Source organism: Xiphophorus maculatus, chromosome 6, assembly GCF_002775205.1.
Source record: "Xiphophorus maculatus strain JP 163 A chromosome 6, X_maculatus-5.0-male, whole genome shotgun sequence".
Classification (NCBI taxonomy): Eukaryota; Metazoa; Chordata; class Actinopteri; order Cyprinodontiformes; family Poeciliidae; genus Xiphophorus; species Xiphophorus maculatus.
This window is the reverse complement of record NC_036448.1, coordinates 10,250,150-10,278,037: the sequence shown is the minus strand read 5'-3', so window position 1 is coordinate 10,278,037 and position 27,888 is coordinate 10,250,150. Positions and strand designations below refer to the sequence as shown.

The 27,888-nt window shown below is 39.1% G+C and overlaps 1 protein-coding gene across 1 annotated transcript; it reads right to left on the bottom strand.

The window, feature by feature from the left end:
* Window positions 1–26,890, bottom strand: rab2a (RAB2A, member RAS oncogene family). The gene is made up of 8 exons (XM_005797060.2): window positions 26,659–26,890; window positions 19,382–19,453; window positions 18,377–18,444; window positions 15,407–15,489; window positions 13,563–13,655; window positions 12,647–12,758; window positions 7,495–7,563; window positions 1–2,648 (listed from the first exon to the last, which is right to left on the bottom strand). The coding sequence occupies exons 1-8, from the start codon at window positions 26,702–26,704 to the stop codon at window positions 2,553–2,555; spliced, it is 639 nt and encodes a 212-aa protein (XP_005797117.1). The 5' UTR covers window positions 26,705–26,890; the 3' UTR covers window positions 1–2,552.
* Window positions 26,891–27,888: the final 998 nt, after the last annotated feature.

The following is a 27,888-nucleotide window of genomic DNA, read 5'->3' as shown; positions in this document are numbered from 1 at the left end:
TTTAGAGTTTAGAATGTTTTATTATAGTTTATTGTGATAGCATTTTCATTTTTTCTTTTTTTTAGGTTTTATTTTTTCCAAAGAACAAACACAGCAAATAACTTTGAGGGGAAGGAGGAAGAAGAGGTAAGACCGAGAGAGAGAGAGAGAGAGAGAGAGAGAGAGAGAGAGAGAGAGAGAGAGAGAGAAAGGAGGACCACATACATAAGATAGATCAATCCATAGATAGATAAGTAGGTGGGTAGATAGATACATCAGGTTTGGCTTGATCCTCCTCCTGTAACCACGGTGGGTTCACACGTACACTCACGCGCGCACACTACATGTCGGTTTACAAAGGATAATCAGCATCAGAATAAGATTAATAACCATTTGAATATACCAAAGAATTTCAAAAATAAACTAATATTAGAGAGGAGCACACTGCCAAGGAAAACGGACTCACTCGCACTGATGTCAAACCGAAACGTTACACGGTTAGCTTGGAGAGAGAAGACAAAAAAACAAAACAAAACAAAAAAACTACGCAGCTCGGTTAGATAGACAGGAAAATATGTATACTTCATCTACGCATGCATACATATACTGTATGCAGCCTGTGTACATGTGTGCGCGCTTGGAGGGGATAAGAAAGGAAAGATTTGTTTCAAATGCCCCAATTCATACACACACACAAAAAAATTTAAAAACCAGGCCTCTTTCTAGATCAATCTCCCAACGTGTGCGTCTATACGCAGCGCCAGCTAACTCGTTAGTGGTGAAATGCCTTACTGCAGATAAAGGGTCGCTCATTTTCGCAGCTGTCCAGGTCTCTCGGGGGGGAGGGAAGGAGGAGGGAGTGTCGACGTTAAGGCAGACAGCTGATTTCAGGTCAGACTACGGAGGGGCAGAGGAGATGTCTTGCACCAGCCCACTTTAATATTGATAAAACACAGGTAAACACAATATTTTGGCATTAAAAGTAGGTACTGCACAGTCTGTGAAAGAAAAAAGTGCAAGAAAGTAAAAAGGGGGGAATGGAGCAACAACGCGTGGCCGTAGAAGCAGAAAACGGGGCTGATTACATTTTCGATTTTGAAGCATGAAAAGAAAAAAAAAACAAACACTGCAGCAGTCATCGATCAAGCTCTAAGCAGCACACGTTACACATCTGGCAGCTAATTCAGGGTGGAAATCTTAGCTCACTTATAAGGGAGATGCTCTTGACATTTTCAGACCGAGTCAAAGTCCCCCCACGAGGGACTCAGAATACCTTTGCTTGGTCCTGTTAACAGCCTGTTATCATTCATACTTGTCATTTAAAAAGAAAGGGCACTTCCAACCCTAATGCACCAGGGCGGCTGAGCTCCTTTGGGTTTAAATGAGAATAGTTTGAAATGGTAAAAAGCTGTTTTGAAGGCCCTGAGAAGCGTCTTTCCACGATCCTGGCTAAGACTTTTAACTAGACCACAACATGCCACGCTTCATCTGCAACAGCCAACTCAGCTACAGAAACCTAAAGAGCCATATATACACAGAAATGCGCCCGATAAATACATATAAAAAAAAAAAAAAGTCTATTTATTTTTCCATTCGTTTTTCTTTTTTGTCTCGACTTCATAATGACATCCATCACTCGACTACCCTTAACGTTTGTTTTCTCTTTTAAACTTTCCCGCTCGACTCTTCTGCTGTTCCAAAAGGATCGATGTTCGCACTCAACAGTTTGGTCTATTATTCTCTACCCAGGCGTTTTAAAACACTTTTCAACAAGTTTTTTTTTTTTTTAGTGTTTATGAAATACAAAAAAAAGAGAAAAACCATGTATGAGCTGACAAAGAGGACACAAAGACTGCAGGACTACAAAGTAACATGACAAAGATAATGAGGGGAAAGCATGGACAAAAATGACATGATTTGCATCTTTCTTTTTCTCTTTTTTTTATACAAATAATACAGAGCGACTTGAACGCCTCCCACACATCACAAACTAACATCCTGGAATATTTGTGCTGTCCCTACACTCACAGGCACAGCATGAAATCTGACTCAGCATGCAGAAACATGTCCTGCCATCATGTCTTGCCTTTAAAAATGCGTAAGGTTGTCTATATAGACACAACATGGTGCCTGGTTTTTTTTTTTGCTTTTCTTTTTCCTGACTGCTCAGTACTAACAAGGTCAGCTCACCGCAGCCAATGGCAGCTCTTCGTCAGTTTCAGTTTCAATATACCAACATCCACGTGAATCGAGAGGAAATGTATGAATTAAATGGCTGCCTTAGGTTTGTGTTTTTACTCGAATGCTTAAAATCGTTTGTATCCATCCAAAATAAAGTAGAAAACGTCTGAAATAAATGTGTAAATCTGCAGGTGAAGCCGACTCTGTCTTCATACAAGGATGCTTAAGACACTCAGGATGCACACATGGATGGATGAAGCGGTAGAGAGAGAGAAGTTAAACTGTTAGTGGGCCTGGACAGTTCTGTAGAAACGCGACGGAGGGTTGGAGAGGGCGAGGAGGAGGAGGAGGAAGAAGGGCTAGGGCTGGAGGAGGCGGTGTGTTGTGGGACTTCAGCAGCAGCCGCCTCCGGCATGTTGGCCTCCCTGGCTAGTGGACAGTGGGGAGTTGGTGGTGGGATGCTGGGGTCCGATCTTAATACCATTAGCCTGTGTGGAGAGAAAAACATAGGGGGAAAATAAAAAATTTAAATTAAAACTTGTATAAACAGTTCCTTGATAAAATAAGGAAGTGAGGAATATTTGTGACGTAGAAGACATTTTCTCAATCTGATTTGAGGTGGAACTTTGATGGAAAAAAAAAAAAAGTAATTTGAAGAAATAAATATGCTTTAAAACTTTCATGTAAGCTTATTAAGCCGTTTCCCACTGAAGGTTGAACCTCCCACCAGAGCTCAAGTCTTCTGCAGCCTCTAACAAGTTTTCTTTGAGCGCTGTTCTGTATTCAGCTCCATTCATGTTCCCATTAACTTTGACCAGATTCCCTTTCCCAGCTGAAGGAAAGGATCCCTACATAACATTTCACAATGACTGCTGTATTACCTTTCTTTTATGCAAATTACTTTCTGTCAAATCTCGAAAGTAAAAAAAAAACACAAGTAGTGGTTCAATAATAAAACAGTACAGGTATTTTTTAAAACAATACAGGATGTGAAACCAATAACTAAAAATGTAGCGGTTTAATACGAATGGACTGGCTCTAAATAGAAATCCAGATGGATCTTGTTCTACTCATCTGAGTGTCAAATAATCTGGACAAGTTTAAATTAGCTGCAGGTTATCTTAAACTTGGGTGAAAAGGAAGATTGGCAACTTTAGGTCAAGCACGCATCAAATTCAACCTTTTCTCACTTATTCAACGATGTGTGTTAATCTATGGTCGATGGGATTCGAGCGTCTTGAAAATGGTGCAGAATCAGATTCAGTCACCCACATTTATTTATTCAAAAAACACACCCATACAGCACATTAAGGCTCAAACAATTAATAGTATTAATTGTGATTAATCAATTATTGAAATAATAGTCAACTAATTTAGGAATCGACTCATCATTAACTGGAAGATATACATGAAAAAGCTCATTTGGTGGAAAAAAGAAACCAGTAATCAAGACAAAACTGTAGAAAATATTTACATATAAAAATATACATTTTGCACTTTTGTCTAAATGTTTTAGAAAACTCCTGAAGTGGTGTAGATTTAGCTCAGTAGTAAAGGAATGACATTGAATAGCAGTTTAAGCAATAAAACGTAAATTTTTTTAATTAGAAAAGGAATTGAATTGTTTATTTGCATCTTTTAATGTATTTCTAATATTGCATAAAAAAGGCTCAAGCTGTTAATTGAACATTTTTTAGAAAGTGCCATTTTTAAAAAAAATCCGATTAATAAATTACTAAAATAATTGTAAGTCTTACGAGGCACACAGAGTTAAGTTAAATAGTTCCAGAAACACTAGATTTCAAATAAAGTTTAGTCTTATTTGGGCAGAAGCTGAGCTTATATAAGAGCTCCCATTGCATTTACTCTCTACCATTTCATAACTTCACTGGCAACTTAGAAAAAAAAAAGAAAGAAAAAAGAAGCAATCTCACAATGCGTTAACCATGACGAGGGAATATGCTAATTGAAAGCACAGACATAAACGTGCAATCACATTCACCAACTAAAATCGAAAGACGTTTGAATAACCGCTTGATATGGCTTTCAAGGTGAGATTAACGGCACACAGGGCCTGCGGGGCTTTCTATTAGATCACATCATAGAGGGAGCAACAGGTGCTGCTGCGCTGCACAAAGGCAGAGGAAACACCAGCAGCAGCACTCAAGGACAACAGGATAAAAAAGAACAGCACAAATAAAAGAGGAGTAACTGAGAAGGAGGCAGGCAGGTGGGTGGTAGGGAGACACTTTCATCTCTCTGAGCTGTAGTGCTCACTTTCCCTCTGCGTTTCATCAGCTCTCTCTCTCTCTCTTCCTTTCTCTCTCTCCCCCCGTGTGGCTGTAGCCTCGCTTGCTCTCTCCGTCTGTATATATTTATCTCTCCCTCCCAGTGCAACTCTCCTCCTACACTCGGTAGCAGTGGAGCCTCTGGGAAACACTGTATGCCTTTAAATCACATTTATTGAGCTAAGGCCATGTGTGTGTTTTCTCGTAGCGGCTGCCAACATTTCTGGTGGGGCTTCCCTTTCTCTCTCTCGGAGCTCAGTCAGCTGATGTGGTTTGGCCGGCCGGCCTCCGTCTGACTGTTACTAATAACGAAAACACCGAGTGGCTCACCCCAGCACTCTCTGCCCAACACCTGCATTCGCTGGCTGAGGGGCCGAATACAGTCCGAGACACATGTGGAAGCAGTCAATACATTCACACGGGTCTATTTATTACCAACGATAGCTAGCATGTGTTGGCTGTTGCAGACTGGAAGGCCTAAAGACAGTAGTTTTCAAAGCTGTAAAATGGGTGTACCACAAGGTTCCAATTTGGGGCCACTGATGTTGCATTGGTATATCAACGATCTGCCTAAAAGCTGTACAGACGTTCAGTGTCAAATCTATGCAGATGATGCTGTCGTAACATAAATCATGTGATTGTAAAGACTCAGCATGACAGCAGGTAGTGGAGCTCTAGAACAGGTCAAAGATGGGAGTGTTTATAAGATTTTTATAGTCTAAAGCTCACCTCTGGTAAAAAAAAAAAGAGAGGCTTGGATGCTAAAGCTTAAGCTTAGGGGTGGCAATCAATATTATAATCTGAATATTCAATACAATTTTAGCAATTTTATATTTTGTTTTTTTTCTAGCCTGATGCTGTGGAGTTGTTGAAGTTTAAGGATTACGATCCAGGGCTACCACAAAGTGTCTCACAATCAAACATGTAGTCAGTGTTTGTACTACAGTTATTGATCAGAGTAAATAAAAAAGTACATGACTTCAAACTTTTGGTTGCTGTTTGAGATTCCCAACGTAAACATTAAGAAAAACCATAAACTACGAAAAGCTCTAGAGGTTTTGGAGAGGCAGCCAATGGAAACATTGTGAAATCGAGAAAAAGAAAAAGGTATGACATTTTGAGGTTTGTTGTTTGATTTCTACAATAAATTCCAGAAGTAGTTGGAAAATTATTTTGAAACCGACCAGTGGCCATAACAATGGAGATTGTAATGCAAAAATATCTGTTATTTAACTTTTTGCATTTAGAAAGAGATAATAGATTTAGATTAATTCAGCACCAGTAGTGAAAAAAATTAAGATTACAGACAATTTTCAGCAGCTAAATCTCTATTGTGGCAATTCCTTTAGTGAAAAAAAGGCTCTTTCAGAGCATTGTTTGGCATTTGACCGGCCCTTAATCATCCTCACTATAAGAAGCCAAGGTAAAGTCTAAACTCAGATATAAAGTCGACCAGAAATCAAAAGAGTAGTGAAAGGGGCCTTCTCTCTATTTTTAAATGAGTATTTATGACTCATATTTTTTTTTACACAAAATTATGCAGACATGGAAAATGATTCCTTCATGTTTTAGACATAGGAACCGGGTTTTAAGTTCTCTCTCTACAATCAAGTAAAGTCTGTATTTACATTCTGGGTCCATATGTGCAGGAGCGCCATCATGACTTATGTAACCAGATAACATAGGGACAGAAACTATACTGTGTACTTAACAGGTTGCAGAGATTGCCATCTTGATGACTAATTATCAAACCGAGAGTGTAACCACTTATGTGAACATTTTAATAAATCATGCAGTGATTCAAAAAGGACTGAAGGGAGTATGGCGGTGAATTCTTTCCTTCTTTATAAATACCTGACAACAACCAGAAAAGATTTAAGGCAACGGCGATGAAAGAAGTGGCGCGACGTGAGTCAGTCGTCCACTCTTTGCTGAAAGGGGTGTGCAAAAGCAGAGACAGTACGGGTAGCATGCAACAATGCTTTACAGTGATGTAACATAAGGGGAAAAGGCCGGGTCTATACATTAGCGCTTTTAGGAAGTTCTGTTTTAGAAACAACCGCAGATGTTCTGCTTTTAACGGCGACGTCTACAAAAGGCAGTAAGCAGACATCTTTAATGCCTGAAAACTGAAAACAACATAACGATAACAGGCCACGGCTGAAAGAATGGAAAGAATGAGGAAGTGGGGAGATTAGGCTTAGCAGCAAAGCACATATATATATGTATATATATGTGTGTGTGTTCCTGAACAACTGCTTTCTCACAGTCAAAAGACGAATTAAAAAAAATTAACTGCGCTCTCAGTTGAGGTGAGAGTGGGTTGTCTATATGACCTCCTTTCTGATCAAGGGGTCCTGCTATCGTCAGCACTTTTGTTCCATAGTGGGGCATTAATTATTGGATGTAAGCAGACGCAAGTCGGACATATATTGCACACCCTTAATTTGTCCAACTTGCAGTTTGCTCTTGGTCCGACCATCTTCATGTGGAAGTAATCGGATTAACATTTCAGCTCAATGACTGGCTGCACAACTAAACTTTTCTGCTTCCTTTGCTGTTCCATAGATAGAAATTTGGCTGACAGTGACTGGGCTGACAGGCAGCTTACAGGCTGACTGGCTGAGTGAGTGTTTGTTTTCTTGCTGAATGACCGAGACCTTGTGGGACGTGAGGAATTTATGAGCTGGCAATATGCCAAGAGAGCGAAAAAGAGAGAGAAAAAGGAAGAGAGAGGGAGAGACTAAGGAGTGAAGAGTGGAAGTGGAAAATAGAGCAGAGGAAAGGAGGAACACAGGGAGTTTTGCTTGGCTGGAGTCAAAGGAAGGAGAGGGTTTTCTTCCCCCCCTTTCCACCTCTTTTTTTTTTTTTGAGGCTAGAGGGAGCGTGGCAAACCACACACACAGCTGGAAATCCATGCTCAAGCGAAAAAGGGAACAGAACAAAGACTGGAAAAGAGAGGAAGAAAGGCCCTGAAAAAAAGAGGACAAGAACCCAGAAGCTTAAAAAAAAGAAAGAAAAACAGAGGGGTTTTAGTGTGCTTTACCTCGTTGTTGATATCAAACACGCCCTCCTGGATCTTCTCATAGATCTCCTTGGCTGTGTTGATGAAAGCCTGAGACGGAGACAGGAAGCGAGACAGATGAAGCGGAGAGATTTGATTCATATTTGCGCGCAGAAATAAGCCCGCACAGCTCTTTGGGAATTTTCTTTTTAAACATGGTTGCCTTACAAAATTATTTGGTTGGCGTTTCAGTAGCTAGCAAGGGTGTTAATTTCACCACTCTTGACTTCTGATTTCTACCAGGCTTCCAATTGCCTTGTTAGAAATCTCCTTATTGACTCCCAAAACTGTTTGTTTTTTTTACAGTAAAACCACCCTTTTACAATGGAATGTGTAAACTGCTTTGCTGAACATTTCATCCGGGTGTGGCAACTGTCCGTAAAGTAATGCAGACTTCCTGGTTAGCTGCGGAACATTCAAGAGCTCTGCATGTGGAAAAACACACCCTGCAGACAATAATAAACCCCAACCGGTGTTGTGAGAGCACATGCATGTGTTGTTGATGTTTGTGCATGTGCGTGCGTGTATGTGTGTGTGCTCTGAGCCTTTTCATTTGCACTCATCAGATTACAGAAAACTTTTTGTAAGGCCACAAAATGACTGGCATTGTTTTCCCCAGATAATAACTTCAAAAACGAGAAGAGTGGGAAAACCTTTTGGATAAAACAACTACAACAAAAACAACTGAAATCCTGCAGCCTTCTAAAATCCAGTAAAATGTAGTCTTAAGAAACTCAAATGGGAAAAATGTGATTTTAATAAAGGACAGATTCACAACTTTTCTAGCACCTATTCAAAAAAGAGATAAAACAATCATGCTGAGTGTGCAGTGAAACAACAAATGGTTCTGCTAGCTTTGTAAGAAGACCGAAGGTAAGTAGAAACAGATGCTGGTCATTTCCCACTTCCGCTGTTTTGTAGCCTTCTAGCTCTGGTCAATTCCAGGTAAACAGCCCCAGTCACCGGACATTTTCTACTGATCCTGCCTCAATCTGTGTTCCCCTTGGAGATGTGCTGCACCCCGTTATACAATTAAAATGTTAAACTAACCTTTAATTGGTTGATAGCCTGCCGTAAAAAAGAAAATTTAGTTTTACGAATCCGATAAGTGTCATCTACAAGTGGGGTGTCACTCTGAGGTTTTTGGTTTGAACAGGGGTCATAATCTATCGTGTGTCATAATCACAAATAGAGTAAAAAAATTACTATTTAGAATCACAAACCTAGAAAATAAATAATAAAAAAAACATCTGTAAAGGTTTAAATACATGGAAACAGAAGAATTAGCAAAGGAGGCAAATTAATCTGGAGTCATAAAACACCAACAACTACTGCAATTACATCTAGTTGGTTTAATAGACTCCAATTAGTCCCCATTATTGAAATAGGCTAATTTGTCCTTAATGTGGATGCAAGTCTTTTACAAGACATGCTAGAAAAGAATCTTGTTGAGCAAGTACACTACATTAAAAACAAAAACAAACAAACTCTAAAGTCAGCAAAACCAAGCAGATCATCAAGGAATTATTTTACTTCCCCATCTTTGAAAGTCTTTTGGTGGCTCTGAGCATGAAGACACATGCTGTCATGTCTATAAAGTATGTCTGTAGCTTTATATGTGTCACCATTTTGCATAGTGTGGGTGTATTGGGACGAAAGGTTTTATCGTCTTTTACTGCGCCTGGAAGGATAATGGTACTTTTTCCTAAGGCATCAGTGTCTCCTCCTATGTTTTTACTTTCCATACTTAACCATGACAACCTGAGGAGGAAGGCTGTGCCTCCATGTGGTCAAATGATTAGCTGGATTATTCAAAACGCAGGTTGGACTGCTGTCAGCGATAGCCACTTCAAGCACACAGCATGCAGAGGTGAGTAAATCATGAGTGTAGACAGAAAATATAAATAGTATGGCAGGAGATTACATAATGCTAGTATTAATAATAATTACCAGTTGAGGCAATTTCATAGCAGTGGTAGATGTGTGCGGTTTACATGCTGAGCTGTCAAGGAATAATTGTATATGTCCCACAAATATGTAGCAGTGAACAGATTAGCTTTGGAGATATTTATTAAAAGATACAAATCTTTCATATGTCAAATCTAGCTGGACTTCTGCCAAGAATAAACAGTTATGTTGTGTAAAATGTGTTCTCACAGGAGACAGAATACAGCTAATCAGAAGACGGGGACTTTTTAAACACTTGTCTGTTTTGTCTTCTGCTTATAAAGGATGTTTGTTCAGATTTTACCAGCACAAGACATCAATTCAGTTTTAAAGTATAGCATTTCTTAACGGATGCTATTCAAGCGCCTCCAACGTTCTTAGAAGTTTAGGTATTATGAAGGAGGATCTTGTTAGAGAATACAGTCGGACGTTTGTGTAGATCAGGAGTAAAATTCAAGCATGGATTAGCACAGAATCCATCTTTCTTCTCCACACACACACCCACACACGCCGTTACAAACAACTCAGAGGATCAAAGTTGATTCAATAAAGTGGAATTAAAGATCCCAGAGCGACTGCCCTATGACTACAGGTATCGATGCTTCTGTCTCCAGGGGAAGTATCTTATGAGTTACGATTGGAGGATTTCAACTGGAGAGCAATAACTGGGATAAACTATCTGAGCGACTTCAGCTGCTATTCCACACTATGAGGCTTGCAGACTGTTTCACTCAGCACATATGTAATACGCAAAAAAAAAAAAACTGTGCTGAGAAACGAAAAATGTGTTCTGAACTCCTCTCTGGCACCTGTCAAAAATAGACTGAGCCCAAGGGTGCTCTCTATACTCTATGATGTCCTGCTCCCTCCTGCACTCCTTCCTTCCCTCCTCACATCACTACACCTCTTGTTCCTTCATATCTCTCTATTGGGGAATGATGACGAGGGTTAAACTAAGAACTAATAAGAAAATACTCTACAGAAGAAATAACGGGAAAGCACAGGAGAAGAGAGAAATGAAGAGCAAGAGGGGAAGTGAGCAGTGATTGGTGAGAGGATCTTTATGAAGGATTTAGGAGAGGGCAGAGAGATGAGACGATGAAAGCATGCTAGCAGGATCTCTCTGTCTGTCTCTAAAGACCATCCCATCAACCCCAGTGTCCACCCACAGACCCTGACGACAAACTCTGCACACTGATTGGCTGCTGGATGTCGCTGAGGAAAGGTGGGGTGGAAGTTATGAATATGTATGAACTTTAACTGGTTGATATACTGCTGGAAAATAGGAGGAGAGATGATGGGGGAAGGAAGGAAGAAGAAAGAAATGAATGGAAGAGGGCAGGAAGGCATAAATGAGGAAAGGACGGAAGCCGCGCCGGAGGAGGGGTGGAGACGGGAGAGGGGGATGGCAAAAAAAAAAAAAAAAGCGATGACGAGTGGGAAGGGGGAGGTGAAGTATGAGAGGTAAAGAGCAAATGATGGACGTCGAGGGATGAGAAGGGATGGAGCGAGGAGAGATGAAGGGAAGGGAGGAGAGGAGAGGCATCAGGAGGATTCAGAGGACACTAATGAGACAAATTAATCATACCACACACACACACACACTTATACCCCTCCCCCCAAATCTTAACCCCAGAAGAGCGCAGCTCAACAGCGTTGTGGGTGTGAGCGTTTGTATGATATAGACTGGTCAAGAGAAGGTTGGAGAGGGACGAGGTTAAAAAAATCTAAAAACACAGAGAAAGAGTGTGTGTGTGTGCGGGTGTGTGTGTGATGTGCCTCTGGGTGGCATGCTGTGCTGTGTAGGATGGGATTAGTTATGTGACTGGATAAGTGAGAAGGGGGTCCCAGAGGAGCAGGCCTCGCATTCACTGCAACAACACTAGGGGTGTGTCTGTATGCAGGGCGGAGCCATGCATTCAGCGTGCTAACTGCAGTTCAAAACGTTAACGTGATCCATGCAGGGTTAGGCTCCATCTCTGTCACCCACCCTGCTGCAGCTCTAAATCATGGACTTCGACTAAAAGTGCAACGATCAAATGACAGGTTCACCCTAAAAAGGACAGAACATTAAATGCAATCGCATCTAAAACTTATTTTTAATCACACTTATTTGAGGTAGCAATGCACCAATCAATCAGCCAGAGATATGATCTGCCAATTTCACCTTGATCAGTGGTTGGGAGATCAAAATCTTTTTCCCCCCTGTTTATTAAACACAGGAAAACTAATAGCGACTTCTATTTTTGTCTATAATTCAGTCAAAAATACTGTACTTTGGTACACTTTACAGTATAGTACAAATTGGAGATGGAGATGTGGCATGCTTTAATGCATAAATAGGGATAAATGATCATCAAAATCCAAATTGGAATCTGAAAATAAAGTATCTGAGTCCATAATCAAACCCTGTATATTAAAATGATTTTGACGAGTTATTATTTGCTCCAAATTGTTTTTATAGTTCAGTGGAGAGAAGATGTTTTCATCCAGTTGGTTAAAGGAGCATTTAGGGATTTCAGATTTGTCTTGTTTCTGTGACCTGGTAGTATATTTACGTATGAGAAGCACAACCACAGGGCACAGTCAAAACAGCCTACGTCCGGGACCATGCTACTTTTTTCAAATATGGTCTCAAACGTCCTGTTAAGCATCTTAAAATGAGAATATATGCCAAAACTAAAACAATGGGTAATTTGATTCGATTAGATGTCTCAGAAAACATAGCCTTTAATGTGCCAATACCCAGTAGTTAATGTCTCGCCAACAATTTTCCATCCCCAACCAAAAGAACCACAAGAGGGTTTGATGACTGCCTGATCTAAAATATTTTTAAAAATCTGAGCCATTTTTACAGATTTACTCCAAGTCTTCAGAGAAGTCCTTCAATAAGTGCTCTCTGCTGCAGACAAACAGAGCTCTAATTCCAGCTACAGATGTCAACAGGCAGCACCAACAACTGTGAAAGAACAGATAATGGCTGTGAAATTGTGGTGTGGCCTGAGATTTATTTGTCTGCAGGGAAAAGGGCTGTTTGGCATTAGCGTTGACCTGTATGGAGCGGCGTATATTTCACGATGACAGGTGGTGTTTAAAGCCGTTCCGAACTCAGGTTCAGGTAAGCTGGTAACCTTAATCCAGTCATTACAGCGGCCATCATCAATTGCTAGTGAGCGTGTGTAATTACCTCCTCTACATTAGAGGCAGTCTTGGCTGAGGTCTCCATAAATATGAGGCCGTGTTCTCTGGCGAAAGCTTCACCTTCCTCTTTTTTCACCTCTCTCCTCGACTCAAGATCGCTGAAAAAACAAACAACGATTTCAGGTAAAATCATCCTAAAATATCAAAAACATCTTTTAGCTGTATTTACCTCTAAAATTTCTACAATGAACAAATTACTCAATCGCCTAGAAGTTCTCAAAATTTTGTCACGCTGCAACCACAAGGAGCGAATTTTACTTACAAAGCAGTGCATATTGTGAAGTGGATGGCAAATGAGATTTTTTTTTTGTTTTATGAATAAAAATCTTAAAGGTGTGGTGCGCATTTGTATTTATCTGCTCTAAGAAAAATCTGGACATTTCTTTACAATAAAGTGGTGCTGATAAAGTGCTCCCAGACTTTTGATTTAAAACAACTTTCTTACAGTTGTGTGCTTTGTTTTTAGCTGACTGATATTGCTATGTAAGTTTAATGATGAAAATAATCTATATTTTCCACTTAGAGCGTCATGAAACCTCCAGAAAAGTCAGCAACTGCCATTATTACCAGCTTATGTCTAGAGCAAAAGTGAAATTGCACATTCAAATTTGCCTGGCAGCTCGCTTGATTTTAACTTTACCTCACATGGTGTTAAATTACAAATACTTGCGTACAGAGAGAAAAACGTATAGAAAAAATACAATTGAATGCCAAACGTTCTTACTGTGCACATTTTAGTCTAGACACACCTGTAAGAGGAGAGCACCAAAAGAATATGAAGGCATTCCTTTTCACAATAGAATATTTTCAAACATTGGTGATTGCTGCCACACATTGCTGATGGTCCAGCTTTAAGTAGGCCAGTATGTACCCTTCACTGTGGAAGAAAGGAATAACTCTACCTTTTGTTGCCAATGAGCATGATGACCATATTGGAGTTGGAATGTTGGCGGGCGTCCTCTAACCAGGTCGTCAAGTGGTTGAAGGTGTCCCTTCTGTTGAGCAAGCACAGATTTTTAATTTTTCTCTGACTGCACTGTGAAACTGGAAATGTAACATACCGATAATTTGCTGTTATATATATATATATATGCACACACACACACATTCACACAGACCCCAATTTAAGAAGTGACAGATATCACTTTCTCTTGAAAACTGTTAGGTGATGTATCACTTCCTCTTTTATTGCTTGAAACATTTAAGAGAAAGAAAAGGCTCAGCTTGTCGTCTTCTGATGGTTTCAATAGAAACATTTAAACTGTCTTCTGTCTAATTTGAGATCGGGTTCCCCTGAGAAACTACTGCTTTGGTGTTTTTGATAGCAGGCATATGCAAACAGTTATGCAGGAAGTTTATTGCATTAGACCATTATTGCATTGCACCAGAACATGCATCAGCAGTTGTTCCTTCCTATTTGAAGGCTTTTACATGTTCTGCACGGTGCAAACAAAAAACAGGAAATTAAAGACAAGAGCTTGATGTGTAGTGAAGATTATTCAAGCATCACTTGAACATTAAACGTTCTTTGAAAAATTCCTAAGAATGTGGATTTACCAGCGGATTCAGAGAACCAACCTGTTCTGGTGGCGTTAGACTGAACTGCAGATTGTCACGTAATGTTCCTCAGGGCTGCATTCTTTACCTTGTCCTTTTCATAAATAGGATGTCCAGGGGGCACAGTTTTAACGAGTGAAATTATGTTATTTCCTCCTTTTACTTTGCATATGATATTTAGCTACATGAATCTATAAAAAAAACTGATTATATGTTTTGGATTGATCTGGATTAAATTTAGACTGACCCGAACTAGACCCGTATGCCTTGTGAAATGGCTTAAGATGGCATTTGTCAGGAATAGGGTAAACATAAAAAAAATAAATGTTTAATTAAACTAAATAAAGATTATATCCAAGAAATAAAGTCCAGATTGACTCTTAAATGAACCATTAATATTCCAAAGGAATATTAATTTCCTTTTCCCTTTCTAAGGAAAGGCAGAAAAAGGAGTAAAATTCTGTTTATTTATATTGACAAAAACATTTCCATCATCAGTTTCAAATAAAGTTTTATTTGAAACTCTAAATGCAAATGAAATGTTTTTTCAATACATTTGAACAACAAATGAACAACAGGCCATCAAATTTATGTCCTCCATTATTAAAAAAGGCACAATTTTTATCCAGCTTTAATCATGTTTTTCACTTCAAATCCAAAACGGGTTTATCTCAAACTAATGGCAAAAGCCCACGTTGCCGACAGGATAAAGTGGCAGCAAAAACAAGAGGCTAGGATCATAACATTGCTCAACAGAAAGTCGTATGACTCATTTCATGCATTTAGATAAGGTGCTGTAGATGTTCACTAAACATAAAGTTGAGCAGTAGCAGCCAGTTCAGACATGTTTGCAATAGCAGCAGGGTGGAGAGAACTCGATGGTATAACAAATTGAGTACAAGTAGAAGGTTGTACGAGAAAAAAAAAAAAGAAAAAAAAAGAGATTTCAGGAAGGAAGAAAGGTGTCTGTGTTGCCACGCTTGCAGTCAAGTTTTTTTTCTTTTACTACTGAGATGCAGACTAGTGTAAGCTTATCTGAACATGCATATCATTCCTTTTTCATGTATCACAGAAAAGGCTATTATTTAAAGCTGACTTTCAGTATATAGGTCTTGTGCAGAGAGATAGAAGAACAAGCCTTTTCAGTGTTCCTGAATGCATCCTAATTGTGCATGATTGGCTGGGTTACCTTGTGATGTCATAGACTAGCAGTGCTCCGGCTGCTCCTCTGTAGTAAGACCTGGTGATGGACCGGAACGACTCCTGACCGGCCTGCACACACATACGAACATGTTAGCTAAACAGATAGAAAATAAAACATGAAACGCTGAAAATATCCACATCTGCTTATGCTCTTGCTTTGTTGTCTGGGCTGAAAACGCGTCTGATTAATCACATTTAACTTAATAGCGAAATTCATTTGGAACTCCCTGCGTAAAGTCCAGCTCCAGGTTTTCAGGCACTGAGGAAGACAGAGCGGAGCCTGTAACTGGATACAATGGAGATCTGTCTTTCACTCTCCACACACCCGTCACAGAGTCACTACTTTCTCTCTGCGAGCATGTAGGACCTTCCAGTTTCTCAATTTATGCTAAACAAAGGAGGTCACATAGCATAGGCTGCAGCGCTGAAGAGTTTCGGATCAGACGTGTAGCCATCATGTCATTCTTGACAGCCCATCCTGCTCAGAGTCACCTTGTACTTTCACTTCCTCTTCCATTATTCCCCTCTCATTGTTTCACCTTTCCTTTGTCTTCCTCCAGTCCCTCATCTCTTCTATGAATCTTCCCTCTTTCCATCCCTCTTGTCATTATCCAGCATTCTTACTAGCTATCCACCCACCCCCCCATTCCAAAGTCTATTCATTCTTTGGCTCCGTTCAGTTGTACATTAACAATGTTGTCTGTGTTCGTCCGGGCCACGGAGGAAAACAAAACAGCACTCTATCCCAGCAGCTGCGAGTCCTGCTCTGCTCTGACCTCATCTGAAAAGCCAGACAGACACACAGGCAGCAACACCAAGTCAATGAATCATTCAGCAAGTCAGAGCACCAGGCAGCTAGTTTTGTCTCCCAGAAACAGAGGGAGGTGGAGGGGGGGAGGGATTTAGAGTCGGTCACCTAACCAGCTAGCAAGAAAGCAATGAAAATACTCGGCTTTCGAACAAAACGTCAAACTAGTTGGTTGATGAGGAGTCGATAAGTTAATCAGAGGGCAGTCGACCAGCCTGTGATGCCATTAGTGAATAAATGATAAATAAGAGTGTAAGAGAGGGAACACTGTGTGTGTCTGCCATCTGGCCAACAGGCCTTTGTGCAGAAACACACACACTTATTCATATGGCAAGTGCAGCCCACACAATGATCCAAATGGCTTCTGTGTTCGCATTCTGGTGACGGTGCATGATTGCAGAAGGCGAGCCTGGCCAGGTTTCAGTTCGGCTTTCACTGCTCCGTACCTGGACGGCCAGGTGAACAGTAGTCGTTGTCTAGCGAGAACCAAACATGCAGGACTGAGACACCAGAGGAGCTGGGACAGATACATTGCAGGCCTTTTTGCTCTGGTCCCGTCACTGTTGATTTTTTTAAAAAATGGAGTTCTAACTCCACCTGCTGGTCGACTGTTTTACTGCATGTAAAAAAGCACTTTCTTTTTACGACACTTTTCTTTGTATTTTTTATGATACACTGCCCCTACATGGCTTGGTTCAGAACAACTCAGGAAGCTTTAAAGAGGTGCTTACAGCAGTCAGGAAGACATTAACCCCTTAGTTCCTTCACAGTTAACATTTTTCCCATGAATGGGTGAGGGGGTGACAACTAAAAGGGAAAATCACAGCAGCCCTTAGTACACACCGTTATCCTAAAGAGGAAAATCACAACAGCCCTTAGCACACACCGTTATCCTAAAGAGGAAAATCACAACAGCCCTTAGCACACACCGTTATCCTAAAGAGTAATATTAATATTCAGAATGGTGTTTTAAATCAGAACTATCCAACCCTTCTTCCTCTTATGTAAAAACATCAAATTAAAGAGCATTTTGTAGCTAAAAGCCTTAACTCGTACAATGTGTTAGCATGTTATGGCTTAACACCATATTCTGAATCTTATTTCTCTTCTATCTTGTAAATCTCAGGTAAAGCAGTTTGAGTCCAATACTTGTCAAGAGAAAATAAAAAAAAAATGTATAAACTGTAAAAAAAGGTTCAGAATGACCGCAGCATGTGTGACCACTGGACACATGAGCTTTCTGGAGGTTTTAGCTAGCAGGGCACAGTAACAAACACAGTAAATGGCAGGACTTTGTCATCTTTGAAAGTTGCCAACAAAAGTTATGTGGCTTTAAACTGGATTCAGGACCAACAGCAAAACAGAAAGCGAAAACCACCAGCATTATACGTTATATATCCAACCAAAAATATTAAAGCAAACTTTTCTGAGGTCAGCTGGTGACTTGAATCTACTAAATTCCAAACAGGTCACTGCAACATGTGTGGAAAGAGGGCCCAAAGCTAAACAGTTTCAAAAGCAGTGAGGTGTTTAAACTGAAGTCAGATGAAGCCCAGAGATGTAAGAAGCCATTTAAAATTGTATTTGCTATAGTATGTCTGCAGTTGATTCGGACTTCAAGGTAGAGCTAAACCTTCAGTAGATTATAAACATTTTAATGGAGTTTAGCAAAGCTTCTCCATCTGGCCCTTTGTTTCGCTCAGTCTCTTTCTATAAACAGATATGCTGAAGGTGGAAATGTTGACAGTCTGCTGGAAATTGCAGAATTAAACTGTGAATCTAAATTTTATAGAAATACACATTACTATGGAGTTTTTCATAATGCTAGCTATGCTAACTGCTATTTACGATAATGGAGGAAGATACAAAAAACAATTTACAAAGAAACTCATAGCTTCAGAGCCAGACAATGTCAGCTAGACGTAACTATACTACATACAATTCCTTACTATTCAAAAGTTATAAAATATATATTTATCTATAAATAGAAGCCTGAAGGAAGACGTTACTGTCATATTTAACACCTAATTTAAGAGATTTTTAAAGCAGCCTTGAAGCATATTATTATATCTAAATAAAGGCTTTAAAGCAGCCTTTATGTGAAGCAACAGTAAGAGGAAATGGAACCGCAGTCAATAGATTATTTACCGTATCCCAGATTTGCAATTTGATCTGTTTGCCATCTATAGTGATCATCCTTGCGCCGAACTCCACACCTAAACGGATAAAAACACAGAGGAATAAGAACTGAGCACGCTTTGATAAAGACTTGTTTAAAACCTTCTGATTAATTAATCAACTGCATGCATTTATAAATTATTTAAAAGGTTTATACATGATCAACACAGAAAGACTAAAAAGAGAGTTATCATATGGAACAAACGGAGAAGACAGAAAAAAACAAATTCTGACACAAAGAACTCTAAAAAAATTTTTTTTCTGCATGTAGTGAAGCAGAACTCTTCAAGCACATATATCTGACATCTAAATACTTTTCTTCAGATGCCAGACAAAGTAAAGCCTCTTTATTCAGAATGGTTTGATCGGCTTTCATTCAAACGTTGTCCTTTTAATGCCACGCCCAATTCATGCTAAATAAATAAATACTGGGACCGACCCAGCTCTGGATGATCATACGAAAATCTATTTGCATTGGAGGGGCAGACTCTTTATGAAAAATGAGCCGTGGTTCCCGGGCTTACGTGTCAAAGGTGTGGTGCTTCTGAGACGCACAATGTGAAGCACTGAAGCATGCTTTTTAATGCAGATGCAACTGAGATCAGCAATGAGTTGACAAGAAATAGGTTTCATCAACAATTTCTCAAACAGATATGCATACAGATGTTTTCAAAGTAGGGAATTCTCTAAAGACTATTTGCTTAATAACACAGGTACAAATCAAATAAGTTGTTTGAGTTTTAAATTTAATATTCAAAATTATTTTTGGGATGTTAGAATTTTAAATGTAAATATTAAATTTTAAAAAGTATTTGTAAGTTTTACAGTGTGAAGGATAAATAATAATTTTTTTTTAGTGTAGTACAAAATGTTATTTCTGGCAAAGTGCCTGAGTTTGTGTGTGTAATTAGTGTTTAATTAGTGTTTAATATTTCATCACAACACTTAAATGGATATACTCATGTCTTTTCTTACCAATGGTGAGGTCGTGAACCGGCTGAAACCGCTTGTCTGTGAACTGTAGTAATAGACATGACTTTCCCACACCTACCAAGAGAAAAAAGGGGAAAGATGTACATGAGAAGAAAGCATTTCAACAAGACTGAGCACATCAGTGTTTGTGGGTGACTTAAATATAGGCTTACAAATAAAATCCATGCATATTTAACATGAGAACAAAGTTCAGATGAACTCAGCAGGGAGGTTATGCAGCTCCCTGCTACTGTTAACTGTTTGTAAGTTGAGTGGTCAGCTGGTTACATCCTACATGTGATACCACTGTTTTTCCCCTGGTTGAAAAGGCACTAATCAATCTGCAGTGATTAACACTGCTACTCATGATTTCAGCTCCGAATGTTGCTTAAATACTTGAAAGACAGAGTAAAAAAACTATCAATAAATGCCCATGTCAGGTCATTTATTCAATATGGTAAACTACAGCGTTACAGATGTTAAACAGAAGTTGCAAACTAAGGCCTTTGAACACATTCTGATCCTGGTCAGTCGCTTTCACAGAAGACAGTATTTTTTTCTTATACAACATCCCAAACAACTAAAAAGTAGTTACTCTTAAGACATTTCCATACACACAATATCTTGATAGCTGATATGCTGTGTGTAAGTTTAAAAGTTTATTTATTTCACATTTTCAACCCAAGTTTTAATAAAAAATTGTTATGTTTTGGCCTATATACCCATTCATAAAACATCAAGTTTACACAGTATCAATGCTGACACCCCTCGCAGGTAAGACAATAAACTGATTGATGAACAGGTGGGCTGTTCAGAGTGGTGTAGCCTAGCATTTAAATAATAGAAAATTAAGTGGAAGGACAAAAATGAGGAGGAGAAGGAAAAAAAGGTAAAACAGATAATGAGAAATTTGAGAGTGAACCAAATTCAAGTTCAGAAAGTGGACTTCAGTGTACTGAACTGAACTGACCCACTTTTGTTCTCACTTTTCTCACTAGTTGCATCACCATTTTTCCACCACTTTTCCCAAGGTATATAAATCTTAGACACTATGATTCATGGATGGGCTCAAAAGAATAATAAAGTCAATTCAACTGTGCAATTATACTATTAGCATACAGAGATTTAATACACAACTCCTGATATTCAAAATATCAGCATCTGAGAAAGGCTTTATGAATGCTATATCGCATGCACTCATTTTGGGTTCACTGCTACAATTCAAAATACTACACAGCTCTTCTAGAAAACAAGCATTATCTAAATTAAAAAGTGCCAAAGTGAAAAGACACCAAAAAAGGTGTGGATGAAGTGCTAATGAGATTGAAAAAGAGAGACACACAAGAAGGTGACAAAGCAACATGATGCACCTCCTCTGTGGTTTCCAAGGATCGACGCTGCCAGGCAGTGGCGTTGCTAGGCAGGGACAGGGTGATGACAACGATAACAGACAGAAGGATCTAAATGAGGAGGCTTTGGTAAAAGTATAATAATCATACCATCATCAGCTCTATCACACTTATACGGGAGGTCTGTGGCTATTTGCATGCTCTTCTAGTAATGCTAGAATTATGGCAACAGAGAACTTTATTCTAAATTGTGCAACGTCTTACCATGTTGCCACCATCCACAATGCTTATAAAATTATCCCAGCGTCATTCAACTTTCCCTTTCTGGCCAGGCAGCAATAACTTTGATGCCTGGGCTACAGAAAGTAAGGGCAAACTGTCTACAGCAGCCTGCAATCGAAGCCTGTCAGGCTACAATGGTGAAAGTGGTCACAATCATAGTAGCAATTAGTGGGGAACTAGGTAATGTTGCTATAAAAGCACTTTCATCCGGTACCAAGCTGTGGTAATGACACCTCATCACAGCTTACCGTGAAGATACTTTTAACTGTACCCACACAAACAAGAAAAATCTGAGAAAATACAGACAAACAGGAGGGAGCACTTTGGAAATTATATGCTGGTTCTTTACTGTAGTCTTCTGAAGGAGGTTTTAGCTTGAAATAAGTACTATTACAACTGGACCTGTAGGAGGTATGTCAGGAGCAGGCGAGGGAGGATTTGTTTAACACACCCAATAAGAACGACAAGACATGGCCTGGTATCATGGTAGGCAAAGATTTTTTTTAAACTGCCAGAATGTTCTTGTGGTTTTCAGGGAACATATCCACAAAATGTCAGGAGAACACTTTGTGTGTTAAAGCAAGTTAGTCCACCAAAACAGCTGGGAAATCGTAGCTAAACAACTTCAAAAGCAAGATTTGTTCAAATCTAAGGATAAATAAAAGATCAATAGAAAGGACTGAGTTTGAAATAACTCTTCATGAGGAAATAATCTGCTGCAAGCGGGTAATTTTGAAAATGAGCCTGTTATTTTCTGATGCTAATCCAGTATTTCATTATTGTAGAAGAACTGACATCTGATCTGATTTTTTCCTTTTTCAAGTGGGGCTGATCAAAAGCAAAACTAATCTAAGGAGTTTTCAACATGGAGTTCACACTGTTTTGATTGGCTGCTCTTCCCAAGAGCCCGCCCCCAGCTCCTGAAGAGAACAGGTTATTTCCTCTGGTCTAGGAGCAAACTGGTGGTGGGATAAGACTGGGGTTTTTTTAGTGCGTAGACCAAAGTTTGGGCAGTGGAAACACAAAAAGCTGGTGCTTAGTAAAGCTTAGCAGTAGTTAAGCGCTGGAACTGGAGTAGTGAAAAAGATCCTGAAGAGAATCTGGACTTAAGAGTTTCCATCAACCTATGATAAAATATCACATAGCATGTATGTGGCAAAGTGAAGTAAAGCACAAATTCATTCTTCACTCAGGGACACCACTAATATGATTTTCCAGTTTCTGAAACGAACTGTAACTGTAGTCATAGCAACTAGTTCTTTATGATCAATATCCTTACAAGCTGTCCAAATGCATAGAGTAAAATTTAGACACAAGTGCTTTGTTTGTGGGTATTCACAAACTGAGACGTTTATGATGATACATTTATAACTTAAATAAAAGATGCCCCATTTAGAAGAAGTTACACTGCAGACACTAGAGTTTTCAGTTGAAATAAAATGCTTATATCCAGCAGGTGTAACATTTCAGTGCCATCCAATATGAATGTTAGAAGGCTAATTAGTATTAAACACAAAGTACAGCAGTGGCTGACTGATGTCATACACAAAAGAAAATGAAAGAAGCCGGTGATTAATAGGAGTATTATTTGGGCGTATTTCAGATAAACTAACTGAGCTGCAGTCTGACAACAACGACAACAACAGGAGGAATTTTAAATTAATTTGGTCCCATTTACAGAACACACCATATTTGATGAGGCCCCACAGCTTGACAGATAAAAACAACAAACTTTGGTTTCCTATTAAAGGAAAAGGTGCATCAAAAGTGGATGCATTTGGCTGGATGTGTCAGTTTTCAGCCGACCTATGCGCCGCTGCTGCTGCTCTGCTAAGTAACCTGAAGCTTAGCAAGGTCAGCAGACTGCATCCCAATCCCTGCTGAGGAGTCCAGCATGGTGTCAGTCCATATAACCCGTCCTCACGTTTGAGCATGAACCAAAGACGCCCTTTAACACCTTTGAAACACCAAATCTTTTCTTAAAACAAAACAACTCGGGAGATTTCCGAGGTCTGATTCTAGTTTTTAACGAGGGATTTATTCTCAACTGTCGTATTCTCAGATTAAATTATTCTAAATTCCTCCTGATTTACAGGCTGGCGCATTAGAGTCCGCAGTGCAAGTCAAATCACATGACAGCTGTGAACCACAGGGATGACTCGCTTAAAATTCCACTTCTTGAAAGTGAGCTACTTCCCTTTGGAAAATGACATCTTGCTAAACGGAGCTTAAAAATAGTCCTGTACAATATTAGAAGTCTCATAGGAATGTTTCCCCTGCTTAGATGTATCTCCTTTTAGTTTATACATTATTTAGTTTAGCTGATATTTTCTTATGAAAACAGTTTCAGCAAAAGATTGGCTATGAGTATTTCTGCACATTCTTACCTAGGAAAGTAGAGTTATATTATAAAAAATAATCTTAGCCACATGTATAGTTAGGCTCAAAATCACTGAGGTTTAACGTAATCTTAATTTTACAAACACATTTCTAAATGGCACGATTGAAAGTCCCGAATTGAATTTGATGAGGAATCTGTGAAGAAAGGCAAAGATTAGGGTGATGGCAAGGAGAGTTTCCATTGTAAAAAATCTGGAGGTCATAACCAGAAATAAATCCGAAGGAAACCTGTAAAACAGTAAGAACGTACTGATTATCAAAAGTACTTAATGAGTGAATGGTGGGGAATTTTTGTAAAGTCAAATTTAAAACATACAATGGTAGAAATTAAAGTGTTGGAGATGCATAAAAAAATCCTTGTGATCAGACGCCAGAGAAAGCGTGGGATTTCGAGTTCTCTCAGCATAGAATAATGTAGCACCATCCCTCCCCCACCTGTTGCTGCCCAATTCTGGTCCAAAGAAGCTGTTTTACTTTCCATTTATTATTTATTTGTTGTTGTTTCTTGGGGTGGGGGGTGGGGGGGGGGGGGTATTTTTGGCTGCGTAAAGACCCCGACAGTCAGGATGTGGAAACTGAAGGATCTATAATTGTTACTGAGGTAAGGATCTTTATGCCAATAACATCTCTGGAAAGCCTGGCCTGAAAACCCACAGCCATCCCACTTGGAACAGAATGCCTGTTTTTTCTCTATAAGAGCTCAATCTATAATTATTTACTTCTGGATGTCCTCGTCGCTGCCTTATGTAACAGAGCAAAGTCTCTCGGCCACGCTGGATAGAGGCCTAACTTGTGTGTGATACACAAGGAACGGTATATCTCCTCATGTAGCTTGTTTGATGTCAGCTACCAAACAAGAATGGTAGCTGACCATGCTACAAGTAAGTTTGCTAAATGTCTGTATGCACCACAAACCCAGGGCAAAATGATGCTCCTTCCTGGCTGAGTGCTGATTAACAGATTTTACATTTCAGAAAAGGTCTGAGGAAGTTGCTTCCTGTGCTTTAAAAAAAGGAAGACTGATTGGCAGTGAGTCTTGCTCGTTCTCCTAACGACGGCTGCATATCAGAAATAACTGGATGAGTGAACTGATGCAATTTGGTCAGCATTTCTAACTGATCCTGTTGGACAACATATGACACACAGTCTGCCTCACTGATGTGAGGCCGGTTAAGGTGAGACTGTAAATGCCGAAGGAGTGACTGGAGACTTTAGTGACTTTCTGTATTTCAGTGATAATTTAAATTTAGCACATAAAGTGATTTTTTCCCATCAACTCCTGAAAAGAGCTCACAGACAGAAACACCCCACTCGCACACCTCTAATCTCTGTGGAGACGACGGGTAAAACAGAGAGTGTTAAGATGTGAATCTTAACTAATTTGTAAAATGGCAAGACAAAATCATGCAAAATATAAATATTACGATGTAAAACTAACTGCTACAGCTGAGTATATTTCTAGAGAAATCAAAATATTCAGGTTAGGAGATTAGATCACTTTTTAAGAATACACAAAGCCATTTGACCACTGGCATATGTATTAAACAGTCATTTGCAAATTTACAAGCAGGGCAGATATTTCAACTATTTAATCTGATAATATTAGCATGTCATATTTGTATTACTCCATAAAGAGCAAGATTTCTAAGAGTTTAACATTCAAAGAGTTTAGAGCCTTACCTTTTGTGGTTTTCTATACTTTTGAAGTCTATGTGTCCAAATTTAAAATAAAAGTGTTACTTGCAACTCTACTAATCAATGTTAAATGATTTCAGCTGTTGCAAGAATACTTTTTGTTCTTTTTCTTTTCTTTGACATGCAGCTCATATTATCCATTTTTGTTTTAGCTTTATCCGTTAACGTCATGACATTTTTAAACCAGGGCTATCGTACTGTGAGAATCTCACGGTAACCTATTTAGATATTCAACATTGTTTCGTGTTGGGATATGGTTTATTTTTTTAAATAAGTGTTTACTAATAAAACCAATAAAACACCACATGCGTGGGGCATAAAACTATTATTATTAGACAGTTCTGACTCTCTCAATCGCAGAAAACTATAATGGGCTGTTAGCTGGTTAAAAATGTAAACCTGGCTCTCAAGAAACGCTGTCAAAAAGAGTATACTGAATACTGGAAACATGAAAGCAAAAGAATTTGGGGCTTTTTTTATTTCGATAAATTGCTCTTTTCATAAAAGAAAACCTGTTTCTGAAGATAAAACTCAGCAGCGAAAATATATCTTGGTCTGACAAACACATAGTCAAGCTGGGACCTTGGCAACAACTCACTGAAGCATTTATTACTAGAAATGACAAGAGCCAGCACAGCACGATGCTGTTTTGCAATAATCTTCAAGTAAACATGGTGTCCATCACCAGTCATCTAACTGGATGAAATTACAGTAGGGCCCTTAACATGTTTATAACTTATTTCAGTGTTGTTAAATTTTATTACTTTAATTTGATGCTGCAGTGAAAAAGTACATGCTGAGCTGTCTAAAGTAAATCGCACTTTGAAGCTGCTATCAGACCAGTCAGGCTTCCCAACACCGTTTCATCTTTAAGGTACTGCAACATTTAAAAATGCACTTGCGCAGCTAACTCAACAGCCCCCACCATTAGTAAACAGATGATAGGATTGTCTTCATAATTACGGGGTAACCAATTAGGATGAAACACAACTTCAACAGCCTCGCAAAGCACAACCATCTCTTAATGAGAAAAGAGAAGCTTAAATCAAGAACATAAATGTGATCAGAAACTAGAAGTGTCTATACGCCATTTCAGTGGCTTTAGCTTCAGGCCTATGTGTTAATGCTAATTTTAACTGTTACCGGTGGTGAATATAGAACAAAAATATACACCACAGTTCTTTTCTCGTCTGTTCTGAGAAGCAATATGATGACAATTTGCTGTCGTGACAGCTGATGCTGAACATTTACTAAAAGCTAAGCAGTTAGCGGGTATGCTAACACCCCCACCCTCGACGCAAACGGACAAAAGGCCAAACATCTGCCGGCGTGAACAACCACAACGGTACAGTGATGACGGGGAAAGCATGTGTTTACTTATCTATCACTGTCAGTGTGTTTCTGATACGTTCTGGTATGTTAATAAGAGAGAATTAGAGCTGTCATCCCACCCCTTGGGTCTCTGCTTTTACCACGTCATTGGACTATCCAACACTGCGGAAACACATCGCTAACTGGTAGCTAGGTGCTAACTGAGTGCTAACTGCAGCTTACCCGTGTCCCCGATGATGATGTATTTGAAGAGATACGCATACGCCATTGCCCCTGGTTGTGGCAGTCAGTTGTCTGAACCGTTACACCTTCGTGAAACCGAGCGAGAGCCGTGAGAAAAGAGAGGCTGATAGCTTGTTAGCCTGTTTTTTTTTTTTCTGTATCGGTGCTCAGGAAGGAACAATAAACAGCCAGAGCCTCGGCTCAACGTCACACGGTCCGCCCTCGCCACGCTACAAAATGATATGTTCATGGTATCCTCGGAAACGTCACGATGTGTTTCGATGCGTCGTACAAAAGTTGACATTCAAGAATCAGACAACATTCAACGATTCATCTCTTCTTATTCTGCTTAAATGTATACACCAGCATTCTGAATTTTGTATTATTGTCTAAAGTAAACTTTAACTGTTGTTATAAAATAGTAAACAGATTTGTGAAGCTTATTTGGCACCATTTACGCGTTGCTATGGTAACTAAGTCAAGAGAAAATCGTTTTAATGCCTTTTTTTCTCTCTAAATAATATTTTCACTTGTGTCACAAACGTGTCTGTTGTATTTTGAGAGCCACTCAGTTCATGTACAAAACATTTTATATGAATGTGAATATAAGAGAGAATACTCGAGCTTAACTGTTTATTATGACTCACTCTTCCCACTTTGTTTACAGTCGTGCAAAAAAAATTGAATGTCCTGCTCCGTTATATTTCACGACAGCATAAAATAAGAATTATTGAGCATATTTTGGTTTTGCTGTTTCATAAACATGTGTCAAACCTTTTGAAAACGTTCCAGACACACCCCTGGAACTAAACCTTAGTTACATCTGAAAGGTTTGAGATGTGTGTGAAGGAAAGTTTAATCCCAAAATTAAAACATAGTGAAATGAAAAAATATAGAGAAACGAAAGAAAAAACGGGCCTTTTTAAATTTACAATTCAAAGTATTTGGAGATCCTCAGCTTTGTAATACCCTTAAATGAAAATGCTGCCAAACTTTATTTGTGGGAAAAGTTTCCACAGATAAAGGTTGACCCCCATTATAACAGCCTACTATTTTTCTGAGCTCCCTAAAATATATTAAGAATGATTTAGTGAAATACAAACTCATGTATATATTGGAATTAACTGATTTTTCAATCAGGTTATAGCATAATTTTGTAAAGAAAAAAAACAAACAACAACAACAGCAACAAAAAAAGCATATCGTTTTTATCATGTGAATGCTCCCTGA

Bases quoted from the DNA above. Each gene is read 5' to 3' on its own strand.
- rab2a (XM_005797060.2), bottom strand. From the start codon at position 26,704: ATGGCGTATGCGTATCTCTTCAAATACATCATCATCGGGGACACGG. The intron at 19,454-26,658 runs GTAAGCTGCAGT...TTCTCTTGGTAG, and splicing joins CATCATCATCGGGGACACGG to GTGTGGGAAAGTCATGTCTA. The intron at 13,656-15,406 runs GTAACCCAGCCA...CTTGCTCAACAG, and splicing joins CTAGTCTATGACATCACAAG to AAGGGACACCTTCAACCACT.